General features: G+C 52.9%; 1 protein-coding gene across 3 annotated transcripts; it reads left to right on the forward strand.

Annotated features, from left to right (window-relative positions):
* The first annotated feature begins 2,422 nt into the window (after positions 1-2,422).
* On the forward strand, positions 2,423-19,060 carry MERTK (MER proto-oncogene, tyrosine kinase). 3 transcript variants are annotated; one of them, XM_031504296.2, is made up of 19 exons: positions 2,423-2,547; positions 6,046-6,394; positions 6,516-6,616; positions 6,706-6,879; positions 8,020-8,106; positions 8,680-8,795; positions 10,974-11,157; positions 11,379-11,530; positions 13,773-13,923; positions 14,194-14,347; positions 15,400-15,485; positions 15,578-15,673; positions 15,870-15,950; positions 16,064-16,156; positions 16,250-16,368; positions 16,579-16,688; positions 16,843-17,002; positions 17,297-17,433; positions 18,530-19,060. In XM_031504296.2, the coding sequence occupies exons 1-19, from the start codon at positions 2,478-2,480 to the stop codon at positions 19,002-19,004; spliced, it is 2,895 nt and encodes a 964-aa protein (XP_031360156.1). In that variant the 5' UTR covers positions 2,423-2,477; the 3' UTR covers positions 19,005-19,060. The 3 variants fall into 3 exon arrangements, with proteins under 3 accessions (XP_031360156.1, XP_031360157.1, XP_031360158.1); XM_031504297.2 differs by having other exon boundaries at positions 14,209-14,347; XM_031504298.2 differs by having other exon boundaries at positions 14,227-14,347.
* Positions 19,061-19,128: the final 68 nt, after the last annotated feature.

A 19,128-nucleotide genomic window follows, 5' to 3' on the forward strand; every position in this document is an offset into this window, starting at 1 on the left:
GTGAGGAGCAGGAGGATGGCACTGAGGTATCCTAGAGCCAAAGGGGCCAGATTGGCTCCTGCCAACTGCTTCCAGGCTTTTCCTATCACCTGAGAGTTTCTCCTCTGATTTCTCCTCTCCGATTTTTTCCTCCCTTTCAACCTGTTCCTCACGTCAGGCTGTGCAACAAACCCTCTGGAGCTGGAGCAGAACCCAACCTGCTGCAAAGAAATGACCCAAATCAGGGGATTTTTGGGAGCTGTTGAAATCCTCTTTATGGTCCTGCATGTTCTTGTTTATTTTTTAAATTCCTCTTTTGCACAATCTGCTTCTCTTCCTCACCCTGTGTTAGTGGGGTGACTGTATCCTGATGCAAGGGCCATTCCCAGCCTGCAGCCCACAAAGTCCAAAGGCTTTTCCATTGCTTTGTTTCCAAAAATTGCAAAGCCAGCAGGAGCAGCAAGGAATGCAGCCAGATCAAAGTGCACTCATGTAGCAAAGGCTGACCACAAATGACAGGCATGGGACAAATGTCTGTCCCTGGTCTTGTCCTGCTCCCTGAGGGATGCTGGATCCACAGGGAATATGCCCAACATCTGAAGGAAAAGCAGTGCTGCTGGATCTTCATGGAAGATGCTCCAACTTCTTGCAGCAGTTTTAGTGAGTTTTCCTTCTTCCCTTTCCTCGGGGCCTCCAAGTCCATGAGCCCTTCCTTGGCTGCTGATGGCTTCAAGATATGGGAAGCTGGGATGAAAATTCAATCCCTGTCACCAAAGCCTGGGAATGTGCAGTGAATAAGCAACTTTGCAAGTCAAAGAAGACTGGGAGTGATCTGTTGCAGTTTTTTAGCTGAGCTTAAGGAGGTTTTTCTTCCCAGATGGAAAAGGCTTCAAAGTGGTGTGTTTCTATTCTTTGGGAAGAGTACAGCAGGCAGTGACTTGTGTCACAGGTTCAGGGAGCAGAAAGGTTGGTGCAGAGAAATACCAGTGCCCTTCAGCCACATCATCAGGATGCTGGTTCCCCAAATCCCAGTCCCTTCCCATGAGGCAGCAGGCGAGGGGAACACGCATGACCCCGATACACCTTGGTCCCAAATGTCCCCATGCAAGGCCAGTGTTGGGGCAGGGTCTGAATATCCAGAAACTCCCTTGTTTCCTTCCCATGCCACAAGAGATCTGTTCAGTTTGCCTTGGGTTAATGGCTTATGTTGGTTTCCCCTGGGTCTTCCTCCTTTCCTTGTTTTTGTCCCTGTTCCCTATTATCCTGCTGGTATGGGCCAGGTGAGAAGGAGCAGTGCCTTCAGCACAGCATTCCCATGCTGGGCAGGCCAGAGGGCAATGGGGTGAGTGAGATTCCATAGGGTGAAGTGACCAGTCCTGCGCTTGGGTCACAAAAACCCCATGGAGCGCTGCAGGCTGGGGCTGAGGGGCTGGGAAAGGTCCGAGGTGTGCAGTGGCTGATCACAAGCCCAGGTGTGCCCGGGTGCCCAAGAAGGCCAATGGCAGTGGTGTGGCCACAGGATCATGGCAGTGACCGTCCCCCTGTGTGACCACTGGTGAGGCCTCACCTCAAATCCTGGGGGCAATTTTGGGCCCTGCATGAAAAGAAAGACTTAGAGGTGCTGGAGTGTGTCCAGAGATGGGAATGGAGGTGGGGAAGGGTCTGGAGCACCAGGAGTAGCTGGGGGAGCTAGGGGTGGAGGCTCAACCCGGAGACAAGGAGGTTCAGGGGGGACCTTGTCACTCTCTACAAGTGTTTGGGGGGACCTTGTCACTCTACAAGTGTCTGAATCATGGAATGCTTTGGGTTGGAAGGACTTTAAAACTCATCCCATTCCCTGCCGCGGGCCAGGGGCACCTTCCAATAGCTCAAGCTGCTCCAAGCCACATCCACCTTGGACACTGCCAGGGATGGCACAGAGGAAGTTGTAGCCAGATGAGAGACGGTCTCTGCTCCCAGGTAATGAGTGACAGGACAAGAGGAGTCTGCCTCAAGCTGCGGCACGAGAGGTTTAGGCTGGACATTGGGAAAATTCCTTCACAGAAAGGACTGTCCAGCCCTGGCACAACTGCCCAGGGAAATGGTGAATCCCCACGGCGGAGGGGTGTAAAAGCCATGTGACCCTTGGGCCAGGGCTCAGCGGTGCCCCACAGTCCTGGGGGAGCGCTCTCGGTACGGTAGCGCCGCAGCTGCCCGCTGCCTCCTCCGCCGGGAGGCGGGCCGGGGCGGGGCGGCGGCGCTGGCGGCCCCCGAGCGCGGCGGGGCGGTGGAGCGGAGCGCGTCCCGTTCTGGGGGCCGCTGCCAGTCCTGCGCCTGGTGCCGGCGGCGGAGCGCTGCCGCTGCCAGCCTTCTTCCCGGTGGTGCCAGTGCCGGCGGCGGAGCGCTGCCGCTGCCAGCCTTCTTCCCGGTGGTGCCAGTGCCGGCCTTCTTCCCGGTGGCGGAGCGGTGCTAGCGCCGGTGGTGGAGCGAGGCGGCGGCGCTGGCGGTGCCGACGGGCGATGGGCGGCGGGCGCTGGGCGCTGCTCTGGGCGCTGCTGGCGGCCCTGCGCCCGCCCCGCGGAGGGGCCGGTGAGTCCGCAGGGGGCACGGAGGGAGCTGGGGACCCGGGACCGGGGGCGGCGAGCGGAGCTTGTCCGGAGAGCGCTTTCCCCGCGGGCGCTTCTCCGGGCCGGGCTGTGCCGTGGGCGCGACGGGCACTGAGCGCCCGGTGGGTCCCGAGGAAAAGCTGCGCAGGGATCTCCCGAGGGGTTTCTGGCCGCAGCGGGTCTGGCTGCTCTGGTACACAGGGTTTGGCTGTCCCGGGACGCACAATCTGGCTCTCCTGCGACACAGGGTTTGGCTGTACTGGGACACGCGGTTTGGTTGTGCCGGGACACAGGATCTGGCTGTGCCAGGACACATGGTTTGTCTGTCCTCGGACACGCGATCTGGCTGTCCTGCGACACAGGATTTTCTTGTCCAGCAGCACAGGGTCTGAGTCTTCTGGGACGTGATTTGGATATCCTGGGACACAGTCTGGCTGTCCCAAGACAAAGCTCTGCCTCCGCAGCGTGGTCCTGCCCCAGTACTTCGCTGCCTGATGTACCTCTGCTTGCCTGGGACACCAGGACAGGCAGGAACCACACATTCTGGCAGATCAATCTGGGATTTATCCCGTTAGTCATGAGCCAGCTATGTAGTGATGCTGAGAAAAATCCTCGGGAATCACCATAGTTTGTGGTGCTTTGCAATGCAGGCAGTTTGGTGGCTTTTCAACTCAATTTGTGGAAAGAAATGAGGAGATAAAGTAATTTTTATACTTTCAAAAATCCTGTGATCAGGGCTGTCCGACCTTTGGGAGCTACTGGGAGACCTCAGGAGTGCTGGGGGGGCCTCGGAGTCGCTGTGCAGATGGAATTTAGCAGGGAAGGCAGGAATGTCAGTGTTTGCTTTGAGCAGGGAGGAGTTAAAGTCCTGTCACAGCAGGAGCCTGAAGTGAGCGGAACTCTGTGGATGTAACCAGGAATCCTGTGCTGATTTGTACAAAAGGTGTTTGAATAAGGAAGATTCTTTTGGATTCAGGTGTGGCGCTAAGGAAAATTAATTTCTTACAATCGTGGAATTGTTAGGCTTGGAAAAGATCATTGAGTCCAAAGTTAACCCAACACTTCCAGGTCTACCACAGCTCCCAGGGGATGGGAGGCTGGAAACCCCACAGGCAGGGGCTCCTCATTCCTCCTGCTCAACAGTGCCTGAGGAGAAGCTGTTTTCAGCAGGTGAATTACTCCCAGCAGTGGGAATTCCAGGGCTTGGGATGCAGCCAGTGTTTTGGCAGACCTGGATGCATCATTACTGCAGTAAAGACCTTGTTGTTTCAGTTGTGGGATGTGCTTATTGTTCTTCATTCCTAATGAAGTATTCTGCCGAATTTTCCTGCTAAAATTCCTCTTTCCAAGGAGAAAGGCATACAGGACCTGTGCAGCAAGATCTGCCTCTGTTTTCCCTGGAGTTTTGCTGCAGTTCCAGGTGTTTCAGGAGAGCAGCAGTGCCCTTGCAAGTGGTTTGATTTCAATGCCAGATTTTGCCTCAGGCTTAGGACGGGAGCTGCTCCAGCACTCAGAGAGGCACGCCAGGCTTGCAGCTCCCTGGTTTTAGCCTGGGATTTTAGAGCCAGCCTAGCTGCTCTGGACTCAAGCAAGAGCTGTCCTGCCACAACGGTTGAGTCCCTTCCAAAGTGCCGTGAGGATATCCCCATCCCAAACTTCTGGGGTACCTAAAGGCAGTGTTAGAGATGAGGAATTCCTGTACTCACATGAGTCAGAGAGGAAAGCATTTCATTCCCAGGCCAGCAAACACCTCTTCCGACTTAATTAGTGTGAAAACAAGGTTGAGATCCTCCTTGCTCTTAGCCTTTAAGCTTGAAGCAGCCCAAGGAAGCAGAAATCATCCCAGGACACAGCACAAATCCATGTCCACCGCAGCCAGCGGTCCATGGTGCGGGAGCTGCTCCGGCCAGAACCAGAACCAGAACCCTTCAAACAGAGCAAGAAAACAGCAGCTGGAGCCTGGATTGTGCCAGGCAGGGAGAGGCTCCAGCCTGAATGACCTCCGGGAGGAGCAGGGGAGGGAAGGGAATGTGGGGTCGCTGCTTGTTTGTATTTGGCAGATCCTTTGGGAGCTATGGAGAGGCGACTGCACATCCATGGCTTGTCCCTACAGCTTTGCAGCAGTCACATGGGCTCTGTTTGTGTTGGTTTGGGAGGCTCAGGGACGCAGGTTGGAAAAGCTGCAGCTCGTTTTGTTTTTTTCTGAAAGGGAAATCCGTTGTGCTGTGGAGAGGCAGGGAGAGCCTTCCCCTTCCCTCTGGACTGAAAAACCCTGCTGGCATTTTGTCCTCAAGCAGCATTTCTTGAGGGTTAAAAATAGGAAGAGATTTAGCAAAGGGATATATCCAACCTCAAAATTGGGCTGTGTTTCTTGGCTCTGGGAAAAACACACCAGGCTCATGCCCCATTACTCACAACAGTGATGACGTAGCTTTAAAAACTTGTTGTTTGATGTTTGAGAGCTAAAACCTGCCCCAAAACAAACTCAGCTGAGCTCAGGTTCAATAAAAACTGTGCTTTCTTTATCTTTTAAACAGTGAGTGGTTGTTTGGCTTTTCTTTCTTGGAAAAGGGTAATTTCATTGAAATTCCTGTCTGGCACAATGCCTTTCCTTGCTGAAAGGGAGATTTACCACTCGGCTTAGGATTGCTGGTGGCTGGGAAAGCCTCAGGAAGCTCAGAAATAGTCCAGGAAAACCAGCCTCCACATCATGGATCCCCTAGATCTGGTCTCAAAAATACACATATTTTTGGAAGAGAATTGCTTTAAGTCGACCTGCTCTTCATCTGAGCTCTGGCTGGGTGGGAAGTGCTGGGAGGGAGAGGGAAAATGACATTTGGTAATTTGGAGGTGGGGGTATGAAGTCCTCAAAAACAGATTTCCCTTGGGAAAAAAATGTGAGAGAAGACCCTGAGAGAGCAACATTGAACAGCAGCTGGCTCCTACACACTGTCCAAAGGCACTTCTTCATCTGTCTGCAGCTCTTTTCTGGGAGAGTCAGTGAGTGGAGGCACTTAGCAAAAGTTGACTCAGAGCATGTCCCTCTCTCCCCGTCCTGGGAAGGGACAGGCTCCTGGCAGAGCCTAAAATCAGCAAAATTCCAGCCGGGAGCACTTCCTCTGCCACAGCTGAAAATGCTTCAGATGAGGCCCCGCAAAGGGTTTGCTGGAGTAAAGTCCCAAATTCCTGCTGCCCAGGGATTCTTTTATATTCCAGTCCCGGGGGTGTAATGCAGCAGGAATAGCTCCTGACTCTCCTCTTCCCAAGAAACGTGGCTGAATGTTTTCTTTAGCTTGGGCTGCTCCTGTTTGTTTTAAAAAGGACTTTTTTAGAGGTGCTGCCTGTACAGATTCCTGGGACAACATTTTGGGAAATGGAAATGAGCTGCCTTTAATTTTTCTTGGAAGCAGTGGAGTTGTTTTGCTGAGAGGTCTCCAAGACTTGCTGGTGGTGGTGACAAACCACAGGTGTTCCCTTGCAGAGGATGCTGATGGAGAAGGAGGTGTGAGGGTGTCCCTTTTGGTACATTCCCGGCGTTCCCAGCGGAGCCTGCTCGGCCACTGGCCCCACCAGAGGACCATGGAGGAGCCCCCAGGCAGCTCTGTTGGACAGCTCAGATTCAACCCCACGGTGCGACACGTGGTCATCAACGAGCACAAGGATGTCACCTTCAACTGCTCCATCCAAGTGCCTCGGGAGCTGCTCCGGCCCGATGCTCCAGGAATTTCCCTCTGGAAGGATGGGAGGGAGCTGCACATGCTGGATCGCATTGCCAGCAGCCACTTTGAGATCCTTGATGAGGAGGAGGTGGCCATGACCTCCACCTTCAGGTGAGCGCTGCTGGCCTTCTAGTCTTCTGGAGCAGCTGGGAATGAGGGATGCCCTGAGGGCTGGCTCCCAGGGAAGATGGGAAGCCACAAGCCCTGAGGTGGTGTCCGTTCTGTCCGGCAGCATCCTCGGCGCCCAGCGCTCGGATAATGGCTCCTACGTTTGCAAACTCAACATCTCTGGCGTGGAGGTAGCGTCTGATCCCATCCTGGTGCGGCTGGAAGGTGAGCTGGAGCAGCTGTGGAGTTGTGTCCTGGCTGAGTGACCAGGGAGCCAGAAATGGGGAATCCTTTGCTTCCCTGTGCCCATCCAGGTCTCCCACACTTCATCCGTCAGCCTGAGCAGCTGAATGTCACCAGGAACAGTCCCTTCAACCTGACCTGCCAGGCTGTGGGACCTCCAGAGCCTGTGGAGATCTACTGGTTCCAGAACAACATCCAAGTCAACCAGAAACCCCACATCTCCCTGTCGGTCCTGACTGTGCCAGGTGAGCTGGGAGTGTTCCTGCCGTGGGACACCACATCTGGGAATGTGCCCTTGTGCCATCCCAGAGCTGGTCCCTGCCAGGAGGTGCTGTTCCCATGCCATGCACAGTCCTGGGGCCCCTCTGGGGCAGGAAGCCCCATCCTCCTCCCTCTGGCTGCTGCCAAAAATCCCTTCCCTGGAAGAGGCAGGATACTCAACCAACTCTTTCCTGTGCAAGCAGCAGATTTTTCCACCAGCCTCTGGCTGTGCCAACAGGGGCCTGGCTGCTCTCCTGGCCTGCTGAAATGTTAGTCCTGCATCTGCAAGAGTTTGAGATGCCCCCTGTGCTGTGTATCCATGACAGCTGGTGGGACACAAGGAGAAAAATCCTTGGTATCCCATAAACCCCACTCTGGTTTTGCTGCAGAGGCAAAGGATGGGGTATTTCTTGCTTTGCTTGTGAAGAGGAGGCTGGTGGTTAATTAAGAGATGGGCTATAATTGCCCGGTCTTGGCATGTAATGGCAGGTGGCCTTAAAAAGACAGTGAAAGCCGGAAGAAGTGACTCATTCCTCCTGGATGTCCTTGCATCCGCCTGGCACCCGCTAGGTTGGGTCATTGGAGCAGAGCTTCTCCTGGCCCAGGAGCCCTGGCACCCTGAGGCACTGCTGGGATGATCCAACACTCCCTACATCCATATTGGCATGGGACAGGCATCCCAAACCCGGGGTCACCTCACCCAGGCCAGGAGTATCCGCCCTTGGGTATTTCCAGTGGTCCTTCTTTGCCATTAGCTGGGGGGTTTGAGCAATCGTTGATCAGCACTAAATCATCTGACCAGGCCGTGGCAGGGGCTCTTCTGCTTTCTGCCTTTCCCCTTTTGGAGGGAAAACAACTTCTTCCTTAGGAGTTTGTGCAAGGGCTCCTTAGGGACATCCTGTTCCTGCCATGCCGGGTCCAGCAGGGGTGGTACATGTGTGACCCCAGTGTGGGAGAGGGGCAGCTGGAGCCTGGAGTCACCCCCAGGCACTGGCAGCAGAAGTGTCACAGAGGGAAGTGAAAACGGGCTAAGAAAGGAAACCCTGAGTGTTTGATGGTGGGAAGCTGGTGGGATTGGGATGCTTCTGGCATATCCAGGGAACGGGGCTGTGTTTTCCCGACAGGACTCAACAAGCCGGCGCTGTTCAGCTGCGAGGCCCACAACAGCAAAGGCCTGACTGCATCCAGCCCGGGCCAGGTCAACATCAAAGGTCAGCTCCTATTCCCTGTTAAACCCCTGTGTCCAGCACATCCCAGCACTCGTCCTTCACAAGCTGAGGGAGATCCTGGCTTCAATTCTATAATTAAAATACAGCGGGATCTGGTTATAACGTGGTCATACCATGTTGGTCATCCCAGCATCAGAATGGGAGAGGGAGCACCAAAATCTAAATTTGAAAGCAAAACTGTCAGCTTCAAAGTAGGATTCGGAAGGGCTGCATCGCTCCTTTCCTTCCTTCATAACCAGGGCGGTGCTCCATAGGAATTTTCCATAGGAAACAGTGGAAATTGCTGACATTCCTGATGGGAGCTGCTCCAGCAACGTTAAGGAAGGTGTTTCCCAAAATAAGTCATGGTCTTTAAGCTGCCCAGAATAGTCACAAATATAGAAATGGCCAAAATAGTCCTGAAAGTGACATTTTTGTTCTTCCCTATCCGGAAGGTGGTCTGGCACATCCACAGAATTCAGATGTGGGGTCACACACTGAGTCCTGGGAACTTCAGGGAAAAGCCACCGAGCCAGGTTTGCCTTCCAGCTGATTGCCCTTGGCTTCTCCCTGCAGGAATTCCATTTGCACCCATCAGTGTGCAGGTCCTCAACAGGACAGCCCATGGAATCAGGATATCCTGGGTGCCGGGCTTTGATGCCTTCTCTGCCTTGAACAGCTGCAGTGTCCAGGTAAGCATCCAGAATTCCCATATCCCTGCCATCTCCCTCACATGGATGCTCCGAGGCAGGTGGAAGTTGGTGGTGTTTGGCACAAGGTGCACAGATTTCATGGAATCCTGGAATAGTTTGGGTTGGAAGGACCTTAAAGATAAGCAGTTACACCTCCCTTCCAACACCTTCCACTACCCCAGGTTGCTCCAATCTGGCCTTGGGCACTTCCAGGGATGGGGCAGCCACATCCTCTCTGGGCAGCTTGTGGCATGGCCTCACATGGAACATTTTCTTCCCAATATCCCATCTATCCCTGCCCTCTGGCAGTGGGAAGTCATTCTCCCTTGTCCTGTCACTCCATGCCCTTGTCCCCAGTTCCTCTCCAGCTCTCTTGGAACTCCTTTCCATAGGGCAGCACAGTCAGGTTGTCGTGTTTTATGGACCTGGTCATACCCTTCCCAACCAAGCAGCATTCCCAAAGTCAGGATTTGGAGGGGCAGGTTTCCCTCAGCTCCCCACTCCTGGGAAGGAGCTGAGGGATTGCCTGCGTCCTGGAGAACTCAGGGAACTCCACCTCCATGGGTAGAGCCTGCAGGCATTTTCCACCTGCTGCACATGGCTGGCTTTGCCAGTCCAAGCCCATCTTGCTGTCTCATGGATATGATTTTTAAATCTGGAAAATCTCCACTCCAGCTGGGATAACACGTGGAGGGAGGAGACCTTTGAATCCAGGTAAAAGTGAAAGGAATTTCAGGGAACAAAGGTACCAGGGCTAATATTAGCACCATGTCCTGCTGCTGCCTTCCAGCCAGAGCTTGGGAAGTGGGGTGGAGAGCCAAGGAATTTCCTATGACTTAACATTCATGGTCTGTCTGTAGGAAATAGCCTTTGAAAGTGGAAAACAGGAGAGGGTTTCTGGCAAAAACACAGCTATGACTCAGCCCTTTTGCTGCTGTCCCCTTGGATAATCCCTGGGTCCACCAAGCCAGTGACTCATTCCTGAGGGCTGCAGCTGGCCCACCTGCCAATTCCAACTGTTGCAGTTTGCAAACATCCTGACTTTGTTCCAAAATCCATGGATTTGGTGGGTTATTCTCAGAAGACAATTGAGGATCAGGCTGGATGCTCAAGATGTCTGGTCCCAGAAGCATTGTGTGTGTTTCTCTGGTCACTTCTCACCTCCCTGACAGCATCTTGTGACAACTTGGGGATGGAGATGGCATTCCCTGACTTTTTCAGGAGACAGGCAACCCCTCAGCTCCTTCCCATTATTTGTAAGGAATGGGGAGCTGAGGGAAACCTGCCCCTCCAAATCCTGACTTTGGGAATGCTGCTTGGCTGGGAAGTGTGTGACCAGGACAAGTGTGTGGCTGCACCAACCCCAGGCTTGTAGAGTCTTCCAGAGAACTACTTGGAGCATTTCTGGGAATTTCTTCATGGAAACTTGAGGATGAAGGCTGTTCCTTTGTATTTTGGTTAAACAGATACTGAGACAATCCTGGGATACTGTGGGGGCTCTTTTGATTGAGCACAAGGATAGATGTCCTGCCATCCCAAAATCACAGATGGAGCCTTTTAAGAGGAGTGCACAGCCCTGGGCACATGGGTTGGGTTGTCCTTGTTCTTGCTCTTTCCTCTTTCCCCACTCTGTCCCAATCCAGTAGTGCTTCCCACAAAATGAGATGTTTCCTGGAAAGCTGCAGTGGCTCTGTGGGCAGCTCCATGGGTACTCCACATCCATAAACTTGTTTTTCTGTGAAAGCAGGTCTTGTTTTTGGGATGTTGAATTCATCCATACTGCTAAATGTGACAAGGATTGGAATTAGTCCCATTACATCTCATGGAGATAAATTCTGTTTTCCAAAAAAACAGAATTTCTGCTGCACAAAAAAAGGAGCTTTATTTTGGTTTTTTTGGGATGTGCTGCCTGGTTATTTTATTCGGGGCTCCTTTTGCTCCAAGAAACAGCAAATCATCCCTCCCTCCTTCCCAACATCCCCGGAATGTTCCCAGCTCCACACGTGTTGGAGCCCTCTCCCTGTACCCTGTGAGTGTCCTGCCATGAGCTTTCCCTGCAGGAGCTTTTCTCTGCAGAGTTTAAATGGGAGGCAGGACTCTGGATCCTGTTTTCAAACATCTCTGTCTGCAGGTTGTTCCTGACTAATCCCTGTTTGTGGACTAATTTTCCAATTAAAGGTCAAGGAAGTGGTTCCAAGAGGCAACGTCTCCCTTCAGACCTTCCACACCTTGGTGCCTCCCCATGTGTATCACATCCAGCAGCTGGAGCCCATGGAAGAGTACAACATCCGTGTTTCCTGCGGGAATGAGGTCGGCTGGTCGGCATTCAGCCCCTGGATAACGGCCAGCACCACAGAGGGAGGTAGGAAATGGAGAGTAAGGACTGAGAAGGGTTTCCCTGCCTCAATCCCTCTGGAAGAGAGACAACTCTGGAGTCCTCTTTGCTCCCAGGGTGGGAAAGGAAACTTCCCCCTTTTTTCATGGGCTTTCTGGTTGAGCTCCAGCTCGTTTTCCATCAGATCCCCATATCTCTGCATCCATTCTCCCAGCTTCCCTCAACTCCCTTCCCATCGATTCCCATAGCTCCAACCACACCACCGCTGAACATCACGGTGTCCTTCAATGAACCCAGCTCCTCGTTGGAGATCCACTGGGTGAAGCCATCACTGGAGAGGATCCATGGGGAGCTCCAGGGCTACCACATCTGGTACAGGTGGCACAACTCCGAGGGCATGGTGAGTCACCAGGAAATGGGGAAGAATGGCTAAAATCCTGGAAAAATTCCCAGCAGGGATGTCCAGATGGGTTTTGGTGCTTCCACAAATTCTTTTGGAGCTAATTTCTTTGCTATCTTGGGCTTTCATGTGGGCTTAAAACTACTCCTGGCCTTGCATTCCCTGGATTTTGAGCAGTTCCTTACTCAGATGAGATTTATCCCTTCCTTAACCCATAGCACAGAATTTCAGAGCTCAAGGAACTCTTTGGCCCAAAGGCCTCGCTGTGAGTGCGTGAAATCACCTGGCACATCCTGCTTGCCTTTTCTAGGATTTGGGAAGCAGCTGCAGGAATTTGCTAGCGCAAGGTTGGTCCAGGCTCTGGGCAAAAGATCCCATCCAGAGCCTGTGGATAGCAGCAGGAATGGATCCAGCTGTGGTTTGGGTTCCTCTGTGCCAGGCTGGAGGAGTGACCGCGGCTGGAAACAGTGACTCATCCCCATTTTTTTGTTGGATGCTGCACTTTCTGTTCTCCTTTTGCTTCCCCATATAGATCCAGTCTGAATGAAGCCAGGGAAACAAAATCATGGTCTTGTGACTTGGAGAAAAAGTGCTGACAGGAGCTGTCTCTCTCCAGCAAAAGGCCAAATCTAGGCCTTACCCTTTAAGCCCTGATTTATTGTTGATGTTGTTTGTTAATTTTTGTCAATTTTTCCAGCTTATGGAGTGAAATTTTTTCCAGTTCTCAATTTTTCCATGAGTCTGAAACATAAGACTGGAGTTCTGACTCCTCAAAAATCTCCTTCTAAGGTTGGACTCAATATCTCAGAGGTCTTTTCCAACCTAAACGATTCTGTGCAAATGATTCAATGAAGTAAAGCCCCTGAGTTGTGGCCCTGTACAGGCTAAATTTGGACTGCCCCAAAATAGCACAAGGTTTTGCAGGATAGTCAGGGAGAAGCTGATTTCAGTGTCACAGGGCCACCTGCAGGCCTCTCAACAACCAGGAAATTCCCAAAAGTTGGTTTATTTTCCTCCTTAACCAGCAGTCCTTGTTGGAGCCAAGGCTGTCTGAGTTGGGTTGGGAAGAAATTCCTCAACTACCACAAAACAAAAAATCCCATGAAATTTGGCAGCTCAGCCTTGCTTTGTGCTCATGGTCTGCATCTGTCCCCAGATGATACAGCAGAGCCCTTTAGGACAGGGAAGGATCCCAATTTTAGGCTGGCGGTAGGGAAAGGATCCCGTGTGGATACAAAGAGGAGGAAGGCAGGAGTGTGGGAGCAGAGCTGACAACAGGTCCCAGCTCCTGTTGCTGCCAGTAGGTGCCCACACATTCCCTGGGCCTGGGTGTTTCACATCTGTTTCTGTGGCTTTTTTGGGACAGGGAGCAGAAACTGATTCCCTCTGAGAAGCTCTGATTCCCTCTCCTCATCTCCTTGCCCATTGATCCCCCTCAGCTCCATTCCCTCTCCTCACCCACTGATCCCCCTCAGCTCCATTCCCTCTCCTCACCCACTGATCCCCCTTAGCTCCTCCTTTTTTTTGTGGGATGTTCAGGAAGGAGCCAGGCGCTTCTGGGCACAGCAGCCTGCCAGATGTTTTGGCAGCTGGACAGCTGTTTTGCAGTTGGAAATCGGCAGGGAGCAGCAGCAGCAGCACTTTCTCAGCTGGAAACGACCAGGAAATGATGGAATTTGCAGGGAAAGGCTCCTATGTTTTTACCAGGCCATGCTGCCTCCTGCCATGGTACCAGCCAAGGAAATACGTAAAAAGTGGGACTATAATTAGCTGGACACAAAAGCCACAGAAGGAGTGTTTTTTGAGCTTAGGATCTACTTCCAGAGCACTTGAACAGTCCTACCAGGAGCACATGGATTCATGGATGCTGAGGCTCACAGGGCTCCAGTGGCCAAACGGGCCACAATGAAGGCTGAGGGTCAGAATCTACGTCACCAGAGCCTTTCCCTTCCTTGCCAGATCCTTCTCTGCCTCTTTTCTGGCACTGGCTGCTGCTGTTGTGAAGCAGAGAGGGCCAGGAATGCTTGGATTGAATGGGAAGCACTGCTCAGCTCCGTTCCTGATCCCATCCGGCCCTTGCACACAGGGCCATTCTTCTCTGTAAATAGCTGGGAGCTGCACTTCCTGTGAGCTGGGAAAGCAAAGCGGCTCCAAAGGTTGCCAAGGGGACAATTCTCAGTAAATCCCCAGGTTTCCCTGCCTTCCCCAGCCCAGGAGTTTCTTCCCTTCCTCTCTCCTGCAGATCATCTCTGATGAGGTCCGGCTGAATGGCAGCATGGCCGTGCTGCCCGTGGTGGCCACCAATGCCACCTGCTCCATCCGTGTGGCTGCTGTCACCAACGGGGGAGTGGGACCTTTCAGCATTCCCGTGGAGATCTTCATCCCTGCCAGTGGTAAGGAGGTGCAGGGCTGGTTGCTGGGAATAGCGCAGGGTGTGTTTTCCATGAGGCCATTTGGCATCACTCCATCCTCCTTCGGATGCTTTCCCTGTCAGCCAAGGATCCTGATCTGGGAGCAGGAAAGCCTCACTCCACATTCCCTTTTTTCCTCATTCCCATGTAACCCTTTGGGCTCTGCTGAAAACGCCTGGGAATTCCTGCCCCAAGCCCCAGGTGCTGCAGGCTGACTCTTTCACCAGCTCCATTAACAGGATATTTTCTTAGGATTAATAACCTCAGCCCCCTCTTCGAATCCAGCCTCCGGGAATACCGACTCCTTTGTCATAGCCCTGGGATTTATCTGTGGGACAATTGCCATCGGAGTCATCCTCTGCTTGTCCATAGTCATCCAGAAACGATGCGTGGAGACAAAATACGGGTAAGGGGATGGAAAACAGGGCAGCTTCCAAGGAGTGGGGGGCCAGCAGCCCATACTGGATTTGGGGATTAGACTTGTTATGCCTGTGGTGAGGGACTAAGTGGGTTTTTCCTTCCCCTCCCTTCCTTAGCTCAGCAGTTCACCTTTTGCTCACTATTCCTATTTTTAAAGGGAAGTGAACTTGTGCAACTTGGTGGGGGAGGTGTTTTGGCATGGAAATGAGAGAGCAGAGGGTATCACTGGTCACTAGAGGGTGACCTGAACCCAAAGGAAGAGCTGGAGCTGTATCAGGGAGGTTAGGCTGGAATTTAGGAAAAGATCCTTTCCCCAGAGGGAACTGAATAGGTTCCCCAGAAAAGGGTCACGGCTTCAAGGCTGCCAGAGCTCCAGGAGCATTTGGACAATGCTCTCAGGGATGTGCTGGCTGGGATTGTAGGGGTCTCTGTGCAGGGCTAGGAGCTGGACTGGATGATCCTTGTGGGTTCCTTTCAGCTCCATGATTCTGTGATTCCATAATATCCCATGTCCTGGAGAAACCCTCCTGCCTCATCCCACGCCCGGGTTCAATGGCCCAGCATTGTTTAAAAACATGGACAAAGGGCTGTTTTCTCCTGCAATAACCCAACACTCCTCACTCATCCTCGTGACTTCCCAAGTGGTGTTTAACTGCCCCGTGCTCCCAGTCTGGAAACTGGTACCGAGTAAGGATCTCTTTCCCTGCTTTCCCAGTTCTGGAGCATCCTGCCCTGTTTTTGTTTCCCAAAGCTGGACTCTGCAGGGCTCCAGCAGCATTCCTGCTCCTTGAGTAGGAAATGAGTATCCTATTTCCTCCCCAAAAGCTCCAAGCTCTGTGACTCACTCCTTGATGGTTCAGTGGTGTTTGTGGAGCTGTTGTTTTGCTCAGATGTTGCAGGCAATGGTGCTGATCCAGGAAAAAGGAAATTGATGTGCATTTCCCCTTTTCCTATGCATCCCCTGGGCTTCTGCCCCTGCCGTGCTGATTCCTTCATCCAGCTGAAGCTGCCACAGCAAATGTGTTTGTGTTCCCTTAGGAGTGCTTTCAGTGGGAATGACTCGGAGCTGGCAGTGAGCTACACAGCCAAGAAGTCCTACTGCCAGAGAGCTGTGCAACTGACCTGTAAGGATATGTTTTTATCCCTCTGGAAGGATCTGGAGGGGGAAATGGCAGCAGGTGGGAGGTGCCTATGCTCTTGTCCTTTCCCCTTGCAGTGGGAAGCCTGGGTGTCAGCAGGGAGCTCCAGCAGAAGCTGCAGGATGTTGTCGTGGACAGAAATGCCCTGAGCCTGGGAAAGGTCCTGGGAGAGGGTGAGTAAAACTCATCTCATTCCAACCTCCTGCCATGGGCAGGGAACCTTCCATGAGTCCAGCTTGTCCTCCTTTTGTCACTGATGAGGAACAAGCCTTTTGGTTCCATCTTGGAGCATTCCAGATCTTAGGGATCAGGTGATGTCCTGAAAGGTGGTGCTTTGGGTAAAGGGATTCCTTCTTTCCTGTGGCGCAGGGGAGTTTGGATCTGTGATGGAGGGACGGCTCAGCCGGCCTGAAGAGCCCCCACAGAAGGTGGCTGTGAAGACCATGAAGTGTAAGTTGTCTCTCTGCCCCACTGGATACCAACATTTCCAGTACCTCTCTCAGGAATGGCATCCTGGTACCATTTTGGGGTTCTAAAGCTCTTTCTTTCTCTCTGCTTCCCAGTGGATAACTTTTCCCAAAGGGAGATCGAAGAGTTCCTCAGCGAAGCAGCATGCATGAAGGACTTTGACCACCCCAATGTCATCAAGCTCCTCGGTAGGGGCTGTCCTTTCCTACCCTCCAGCTGGGATTTGGGTGGACCTGTATCCCTTTTCCCAGGGCACTGTGTGAGTTGTTCATGTTTTCCAGGGGTGTGTATCGAGCTGAGCTCCCTGCAGGTGCCCAAGCCCATGGTGATCCTGCCATTCATGAAATATGGAGACCTGCACAGCTTCTTGCTCCGCTCCCGGCTGGAAATGGCCCCCCAGGTAGGGAGCACCAGGAGCAGAGGAGTGGGGTGGGATAGAGGTGGGAAGGGAATCCACCTCTGCAGCTCCTGCAGGCTCATGGGTCAGTGAATGGCAGGGTCTAAGGGATAAGAGCTTGTCTGCTGCCGTGGGCTCATCCATTGGGATGGCAGCCCTGTGTAAGGAAGCCTTTTGGATCAACACCGTGTAACCCCTACCTTCCCTCCCCAGTTTGTGCCCCTACAGACCCTGGTGAAGTTCATGGTGGACATTGCCCTGGGCATGGAATACCTGAGCAATCGGAACTTCCTCCACAGGGACTTGGCAGCTCGAAACTGCATGTGAGTGTTTTCCTCTGCTCCATCCCACGGGATGAACTCTGTGGATTTACAGCACAACTCTGCTCCTTTCAATTAAAGTTCCCTTGGTTTTGAGACACAGAACTCAGCCTGGGGTTTGTGGCCTGCGGCTGTCCTGATCCCTGTTTGCCCCCAGGCTGCGGGATGACATGACAGTGTGCGTGGCAGACTTCGGGCTCTCCAAGAAGATCTACAGTGGGGATTACTATCGGCAAGGCCGCATCGCCAAGATGCCGGTCAAGTGGATTGCCCTTGAGTCCCTGGCTGACCGTGTCTACACCACCAAGAGTGATGTGGTAGGTCCCCTTGCCTGGAGGGACAGTCCCCTGGGCTGAGCCACACCATGCTCCTGTTGGTGTCATTCCCTGGAAGCACAGGAGGCTGTTAGAGCCCTTCTGCTGCCGGTGCAGTTGGTTCCTTGAGTGGGCCTCTCGCCTCCATCCTGGTCATTTCCCATTTTTGGAGAACCACAGCTCTGCCTGTTGTCCCTTGGATGCCAGGCAGTGACCTTTCCCCATTAAAAGGTTAATTCCATTCATTCCTTCTGGAAGTGTTCCTTCAGCCTTGGCCTTTTCCTTTTGTGCTGGCAGTGGGCATTTGGCGTCACCATGTGGGAGATTGCCACGCGTGGGATGACGCCGTACCCAGGGGTGCAGAACCACGAAATCTATGAGTACCTCTTCCATGGGCAGCGCCTGAAGAAGCCTGAGGATTGCCCGGATGAGCTGTGAGTCCTGGGATCCCAGATGGGAAAATGGATTTTCCTAGGAGCAAACTCCTTAATGTTTGCATAACATGCCTAAGGAAAAGCTGGATCCTGGAGCAGAGCATGTGTCAGCATCTGCTGAACTCCAGGCAAAAATGCCAACAAATATCCTCAGAGGAAGCAATGGGTTTGTAGGGCTGGCAAGGTCACCAGGAACAGTCAGCGATGGAACTTTTTAGTACTTTATTTCTTTTTTTTTTAGATTTGTTTTGGCCAAAAAGGTCCTGGCTGATGATGCTCATCTTTGTTCCACAAAATTCCCTCTAGGTCCCTTCCTTGCCTCAAATCTATAAATCAGTGTCCCCATGGAAAGGGAAATGTGGAATACACAAACCTTTGGATTTCTGAGCACCTCAACAAAGGCCTTTCTCCCAAGCTACTTTCCTGAGTTATTCTCCAGTGCCACTAGAGCTGAAAATGTTTAACCCCCTATGGCTGAGAGCTTTGAATCCCAACTGGATAAACAGACTTGTACATTTCCTAAAAGGCTCCTCTCCAGTGCCTATTCCTGAAGGAAGCAGTGCTGGAACCTCTAAGAATCCAGCCTGCTGGAGGGCAGAGAGGCTGGCAGGGACATGCTAGGGGCTTCCAGGGCTCCCTAACATCCAGCCTGGGAACAGGCACCTGCCAAGGGAGGGACTGGGCATCCCACACACAGAGCTGGGATGTTCCAGGGAACAGATCCCAGGGCTGCACTGGAAGAGACTTCTCACACTTCTAACAGCAGTTTGGGCTGATAAATCCATGCCCTTGGGAAACAGCCTGAGCAGAGGGAGTTGTTTTCACTTTGATTTAATGGGAATTTCAAGGCTTGCCTAACTTGGGGGGAAACAGGGTGCCCATACCTTCCCTAAACCAGAGGAGTGCAGGCTGCCCAGAGAAGCTGTGGCTGCTAAATCCCTGGAAGTGTTCAAGGACAGCTTGGAGCAACCTGAGATGGTGGAAGGAGCCCCTGCCCGTGCCAGCAGGGTTGGACTGGATGAGCTTTAAGGTCCCTTCCAAACCATTCTGTGATGCTGGGATCCTCTGTTAACCACACTCCTCTCCCAATTTCTAGGTATGAAATAATGTCTGAGTGCTGGAGAGCCAACCCTGCCACTCGCCCTACCTTCTCCCAGCTCAAAGTCCAGCTGGAGAAGCTGCTGGAAAACCTGCCCAGCACCAAGGCACGTGGGGACATCATCTACATCAACACCGGCCTTCCCGAGCAGAGCCCGGACTCCACGCAGGATTCTGGCTTCCCACAAGTGGATTCGGATTTGGACGCTGGGGAGGCATCAGAGCCTGGCTCCCCCAGCGCGGAGGCGGCGCTGGTGGCTGTGGATGTGCATCCCAGCGAGCTGTGGGACACCAGGTACATTATGGAGGAGCAGCTCAGTGGCCCCGTGAAGGAGCCCTATGTGCCACTGCTTCCCTACCAGGGCTTGGAGCCGGGAAGCCGATGGAGCCAGGCCAGCACTTTGCCGGCATCGGAGCGGCCGTGTGCCGGGAGCTGTGGGGAGGACTCGGAAGTGCCGCTGGGAATGGTGTGAGTGGCACCACAGCAAGGATACAGAGGGAATATTTTAATAAACAGTCGTCTCTTTTATTTATTATCTCCTGCACAGTTTTCCTGGTGGAGGCTGGCTCTCCCCAGGAGCTCTTTCCTGGGCAGAA

Source organism: Lonchura striata, chromosome 3 (genome assembly GCF_046129695.1).
Source record: "Lonchura striata isolate bLonStr1 chromosome 3, bLonStr1.mat, whole genome shotgun sequence".
In the NCBI taxonomy this organism is placed as follows: domain Eukaryota; kingdom Metazoa; phylum Chordata; class Aves; order Passeriformes; family Estrildidae; genus Lonchura; species Lonchura striata.

Bases quoted from the DNA above. Each gene is read 5' to 3' on its own strand.
- MERTK (XM_031504296.2), top strand. From the start codon at position 2,478: ATGGGCGGCGGGCGCTGGGCGCTGCTCTGGGCGCTGCTGGCGGCCCTG. The intron at 6,395-6,515 runs GTGAGCGCTGCT...TCTGTCCGGCAG, and splicing joins GCCATGACCTCCACCTTCAG to CATCCTCGGCGCCCAGCGCT. The intron at 16,689-16,842 runs GTGAGTGTTTTC...GTTTGCCCCCAG, and splicing joins TTGGCAGCTCGAAACTGCAT to GCTGCGGGATGACATGACAG.